Genomic DNA, 6824 nt, shown 5'->3' on the forward strand with positions numbered 1-6824 from the left:
CCCCCACACACACACTCACTCACACACACACACACACACCCACACATACATATTTCAGTCACCTCAAACCAATTACTTCGGACAAAAACACATTAGACAGTAACATTTTCAGCATTGGGTTCAGCCTCTCCTTTACTGCTTCCAACAATACAAAAAAATGGAGGACAAAAACAAAATCAACATCTTAGTGTAAGACTCCACCTTATGTTGTGGTTTTTAAAAAAGTTTTAGTAAAGGTTTTACGGCGCTCGCAACTACATAAGGTCATATGAGCGCCAAGGGGTGGATGTCAACAGAGAAGTCCTTGCAGGGAATCGGGCTCACTCTGCTCACCTCTCTAGCTTCAACAGCACAAAGTCTGCTTCGACTATCAAGGCAACCCGGAAATAGCGGGTCACAAAAGTGTGACACATACAAAAGAAATAGAGAGAAAATGACGATAGTAGGGATTAGGAAAGAAAAAGCAGCAGTTCTCTGCTGCAGTTCAGACACACTTATGCGCATGAAATTGATGAATCAGCCCGTTTACAATTTACAATTCTACTGTGCATAAGAACATGGTTAATGTCCGCCCTTTGGGAATGGCCTAAAGACAACTTCAGTCAGTAGCACCGCCCCGGGGGGTACCACCTTATGTCACTTTTCAAAGTGGCATACGGCGGAGCCTTACACTAAAAAGTTGAAATGTTAGAGTTTGACAGCACTTGCAACACAATAAAGTCATATAAGTGCCAAAGATAAGAGGTATACAAGAGAGTAACAAATACAAAAAAGGAGGAGGAGATATAAGGACGAAAGATGTTCGATAAGAAAAATGGAGGCAAACCCCACCAGAGCACCCACCAACCACCCACAAAAAGTTGAAACGACTAACTTACTGGTTCAGAGGTAAGTATTTCTTGGCGTATGTTCCATCTGCATCCTGTGGGGGAAAAAAACAGAAACATGAAACAAATGAAACAAAGAGATAAGCTCTTTTTCAACTTGTAGAATTTGAATTTTGACAATGTTTCTCGAGCTCATGCAGCCGATACCACAGATTATGAAACAGCAATTGAAAATTTTTTTTTTTTTAAATTTTGGGCTTAGTTTCTATGTAAGAGCTGTGGGGGCCACAAACATACACATACTCACTCAGACACAAATTCTCCCCTTCTCTACACACATATTTGGTTGCTTTTAAGGACAAGCAGGCTAACCCAGATTTTGTGGGTTTCCAGAAATCTTGACCTACACCAAGAGTGGACATTGCCCTACCTATACAAGAAGTTTGGTTTCATTGGTGTGTATGTTTGTTTGGTTATAGAGAAAACTCTCCTTGTCTTTTAATGAAACTGAATATGGATCCAAAAAACTTTACTTTCGATGTTCTCAAAACAGTATTTTTTGGGATAGCCCCCTTGTGCTTAAAAGCGAGCATTTCTTCTCCCCAGCCCACCCCCCACCCCCCCTCATCTCCAACACACATACACACACACACATTCCCACCTACACCATTGACTGACTGCACTGTGCATAGATCTGAGAGCTGTCGGAGCCATAAACATCCTGTTGACATAATGCTACTGAAGGACAATGAAAAACGGAAGAAAAAAAATACCCCTCCCCCCTCCCATAAATATCTACCCACACACCAGCGACTGACCTCACTGTGAATAACTATGAGAGCTGTCGAAGCCACAACACGGCTGTTAGGAAGCGGTACTTTAGTTAGCAGACAGCCAGCGCGCCGCATCTTGTAATCTGATCTCGGTCATGGGGTCATGAACTCTCGGCCAGGGGAATACCTTGTGTCCCGCTAAAAGCATTGTTCATTTCAGTTTTAGGACAATTAAACTTGCAAAATAGGCTGACCAGTGATTTAGCTGTCATTTTATTTTTCCTCGTTTGGAACAAGAGGGAACTTCTGCACTCACTGACAAAGAAGCAAAAATTGTATGAAATAACGATTAACATATATAGCATTCGGAAATTGTCTCATATTTTAACATTGCCCTTGAGGGGGGGGGTAGATTTTAAAATAAAAAACGTGGGAGGTCAAACCGGGGCTCGGTCACCAACTAAGGTATCACTTTCACTGGGATTTTAACAGCCGCGACAAACATCCTGTTAACCTAATACTGTTGTTTTGTTTTAGTAGAGGTATTACGGCGCTCGCAACTGCATAAGGTCATGTAAGTGCCAGAAGATTAGAGGTGTCACAAGAGAGTAACAAGCATAAAAAAGAAGAAGGGGAGATAAGGATGATAGATGTCTGATAGGAAAGAAGAAACAAACCACACCAGAGCACCCGCCAACCACCCACTCAATATTGTTGAAGGACAAAGAAAAACGCAAAAACAAACACCTGCCCCCCCCCTCACACACACACACACACATCTCACAAACACATATCCATCCACACACACCATCGACTGACCTCACAGCGTATAGCCCTGAGAGCTGTCGGAGCTGTAAACACCCCGTTGACCTGATGCTGTTGAAGGACTCAGAAGAACGCAAACACATACACCATCCTCCCTCTCACACACACACACCCACACCCAGACCCACACGCACATATCTCCCCACACATCAGCGTCTGACCTCACTGCATATAGCCCAGAGAGCTGTGGGAACCAAAACCATTCTGTTGACCTGACGCTGTTGAAGAATACGGAAAAACACAAACACATACATTTCCCCACCCTCTCACACACACATGTATCTCCCCACAAACACCACACCATCGACTGACCTCACTGCGTATAGCCCTGAGAGCTGTCGGAGCTGTGAACATCCCGTTGACCTGATGCTGTTGAAGGACACGGAAGAACGAAAATACATACACATACACCCCCCCCCCTTCCCTCACACACACACACAAACACGCACATATCCCCACACACACCATCAACTGACCTCACTGCGTATAGCCCTGAGAGCTGTCGGAGCTGTGAACATCCCGTTGACCTTATGCTGCTGAAGGACACGGAAGAACGCCCCTGGGTCTGGGGTCCCCACGGGCTTGCCCTGTGGTCAGATTGGCATCGTCGTTGTAGATGATCAGATTTATTAGTTTTAGCAATTGTTTTTACAGCACTTGCAACACAATAAAGTCATATGTGTCGCAACAAGGTGGAATCAGGAGCTCGTCAATTTTTGGGCATGTGGAGCTATTGGTATTATTAAAGCTTGTTGATTTGTCTTGCTTTCGATGAGAAAAATATCCATTTATCTCGGATACAAGTCGAGAAATTGGCAACTGAAGGAGGTGGGTGTCACCTGGTTTCGGAGGTAAAATTTGCAAGACAATGGCCGGCAAAATTTTGTTATTTCCTTTGCTTGAGAGTCCGAGGAAATTGAAAATTTACATAATTTGTGCCTTTAATTAATGTTTTTCAATAAAATAAATACAGAAATGTGTTCTTTAATGGACATAGAAGGTGTTGAAAAAAAAGCAAAAATTCGAAAAAAAATTCCCAAACCTGCGGAAAAATGCTAGTTTCTTCATTTTCATTATTTTGATGAGCGCCTGATTTCACTACGTTGTCTCACATATATAAGTGTCAAAGATTAAAGGTGTTACAAGAGAGTAATAAACACAAAAAAGGAGATGGGGAGATATGGACGTTAGATGTTTGATAGGAAAGAAGGAGCAAACCACACCAGAGCACTCGCAAACCACCCATGTAGATGATTTGTCTAGGAAGTACAAGGTACTTGCCCTACAGCATATGTATTCACAAAACCCTTTCTCTCTTTGTCTTTCACTCTTATACCTCATATTCTCATCTTTATTCTGATTTTATTCAAACCACACATTCCTGCTCTCTCTCTCTCTCTCTCTCTTCTTTTTCTTTTCCCTTGTACTCTCAACTTCTTTCTTTTTTTTAAAAACATACATTCCTACTTTTCTTTCTCTCCAACCTGTCTCTCTCCCTCCTTCTTCTTCTCCTCATTTTACTTCTTCTCCTTCTTCTATATCTCATATACTCACATTAATTTTTTCCCTACATATCCCTCCTCTCTGTATCCCCAACTTATCTCTCTCCCTTACCTTTTCTTCTTCTTCTTCCTCTTCTTCTTCCTCTTCTTCTTCTTCTTCTTCTTCTTCTTCTTCTTCTTCTTCTTCTTCTTCTTCTTCTTCTTCTTCTGTCCCTTACCTCACATTCTCACCTCCTTTCTTTATTTCCTCCACACATTCCTACTCTCTCTTTCTCTCAAACCTGTTTTTCCCCTTACCTCGTACAGGACAGTAGTACAGCCAGCCAGAAGAGGTGCGTACGTAATGTACGAGTGACCTACGACCCAGCCAAGGTCAGATGCCGCCCACCACACCTGGGGATACAATACATTCAGTATTAAGTTTTACAATATAATAATGATAATATGCTACTAATAATCCAAATAACGGGCTAATAATAATAAAAATAGTTATAATAAAAATATTAATAATAAAAATAAATATAAAAATAAAAATAAGAACAATAATAATAATAATAATAAAAATAATAATATATTATTATTACATAATAATAATAATAATAATAATAATAATAATAACTATGCAGATCATTCCTATATATAGTGAAAACTCCAATTCAATACAGCACGAAGTGCTTTACAATACCTATATCTTACCACAAAATACAGGTAAATGAATGTGCATACATAGGTAGGGCAATGCCCACTTTTGGTGTAGGTCAAGATTTCTGGAAACCCCCGAAATCTAGGTTAGCCCGCTTGTCCTTAAAAGCGACCATTTTATAAGTGCAAAAGATTAGAGGTATTACTAGAGAGTAACATACAAAGAAAAGAAGGAAGAGAGATAAGAACAATAAACGTTTGAAAGAAAAGAAGTAGCAAACCATACCAGAGCACCCGCCTACCACCCATGACAAAAGAGGTACTGTGATGTCTACATAATATGTCTCCGATGTACACGTGACCTTGACCCCTATGTCCATCTCACCTGTCCAGGCTTGAGGCCGTAGATGTTCCACATGGACCAGGCCAGAGCCACGGCGTGACCTCCGCTGGGTCGCATGATGGCCTAGGGGAGAAAAAAAAATTGTAATCGTCAATGTTTTATGGCCCCAAATGACACAATGTAGGTCAGTGCTTGTCAAAACTTTTTTTTAGCCAGCCCCCATTTTTGTCACTCTTAACTCTTTATCTCCAAGGGGGGTAAACCTACTATGCCGTGGCCCATTTTAGGTACTAAATCAAAAAATGACAAAATTGTCACTAAATTGGTCATTCAATCAAAACAAATTAACCTATTTCGATAGTTCTTCATCTAATGAATGAAATAAAAGACACCTGCTTTCTGCAACTGCCGAAAATTAACTTGATGTCGAAGTCGTCGTAAAAGAATGAGCCCGAGCTGCTGCCAGCGGCTCACCAGCACAGTGGGAGAGCTTGCCGGAGATAAAGAGTTAAGAGATGTTAAAATTTTCATAAAGCCCACCAACATCTATTTCCAAATGGGGGTACCAAATAATACATGTCAATACCCAGGTGACCACCCACCACCCCCACCAAAATTACCAGATGGCCCACCAAAATACCTTGTTATACCCTGTGCAAACTGACAATCGAATTTATTTTACTGACACAGATCAGGGCTAGCCAGATTTTTATCAACGGGAGAAGCAAAAGCTAGTATTTTGGCACAATATGACTGAATTCCACTAAATTGGATCACGACCTTCAAAATCAGACACACAGACAGACAATACCTTCAGCATTCCGGTGGCCACCGAGGTGTAGATAGACCTGCCAACCCCAACCAGAAAAAAATAGGATTTTCCATGGAAAAAAAAATGGGAGTCCGAAGAAAAAAATAGAAGCATCTAACTTAACATCCATTTTCCCTGGCTAAGTTGGTTAATCGCAAAACAAAATAACTTTTATTAGAATATTCGTTATAAGAGATTATTATACATGTAGGGGTATACAAATCATCATAACTGCCTTACCTGCATCACTGTATTGTTGTCTACTCGTCTTTAACTAAGGCGCTATGTAGGTCAACAGGAAGTTACCATTGACTTCTGACTTGTTGCCAGGCCTGAGTGTTTGTAAACGAGTGACACGCACGGACTTCTTTGGTTGCGATAGCCTCACTTTCGTTGCTCGTGACGACGTAATTAGGAATACGCTCCCCCAAAATAAAAGCTGGAATCTGATCGGCTATTGTTTTTAAACCTGGCCCATCAAAGTTCGTGGACAAAAGTATTCCAAAGTAGAGGTCAAGGCCATCATCTGTATACATAATTATACAGTGTGGGCGGTTTCCTCTCTGGGCTATGTGTCGTACATCTACAGCAGGCGCGTTACTCGGTTCGCGTGATGTGTGCTGTAGATCAACAGCGAAAGCTGACAGCGAGCGGGCCACGGGTTTAGGGATTTCCTGACCCATTTTCTGAATCGACGAGACATCCGATCTGCGTTAGGCCGAGTTTTCTCGGTTCGAGAAAAAAAATCAAAGTTTCGCATATTCCGTCTGAGTAATTCAAAATGATAAAAATTTCAGAGCAATTATGGTAAAATCGGAGCGGTTGGCAGGTCTGTGTAGAATATAGAGACGGGGTCTGTGGCAGGGACATGCACACAGCCAGCACACAGACAGACAGACAGACAGACGGACGGACAGACAGACAGACAGACAGACGATACCTTTGGCACACCCGTGGTCCCTGAGGTGTAGAGTATGTAGACGGGGTCAGTTGCAGGGACAGGCACACAGTCGGCCGGGGTGCCCAAGGCCACAGCATCGTGCCAGTCCAGGTCTTGTCCTGGGTGTAGTTGGGCTGGTTCAAACTGTGTGTGTTTGGGGG

At 42.0% G+C, this 6824-nt stretch overlaps 1 protein-coding gene across 1 annotated transcript in view; it reads right to left on the reverse strand.

Moving 5' to 3' along the window:
• The window catches only part of LOC101847508 (acyl-CoA synthetase short-chain family member 3, mitochondrial), a gene marked incomplete in the record, with an annotated part of 24550 nt that overhangs the window by 7878 nt on the left and 9848 nt on the right, over positions 1–6824 (reverse strand). Inside the window, 4 exon segments of the mRNA XM_035970784.1 lie at positions 2902–3012; positions 4225–4320; positions 4955–5035; positions 6664–6816. Coding sequence (XP_035826677.1) covers positions 2902–3012; positions 4225–4320; positions 4955–5035; positions 6664–6816 — 441 coding nt within the window.

This window comes from Aplysia californica, unplaced genomic scaffold (assembly GCF_000002075.1).
Source record: "Aplysia californica isolate F4 #8 unplaced genomic scaffold, AplCal3.0 scaffold00320, whole genome shotgun sequence".
Classification (NCBI taxonomy): Eukaryota; Metazoa; Mollusca; class Gastropoda; order Aplysiida; family Aplysiidae; genus Aplysia; species Aplysia californica.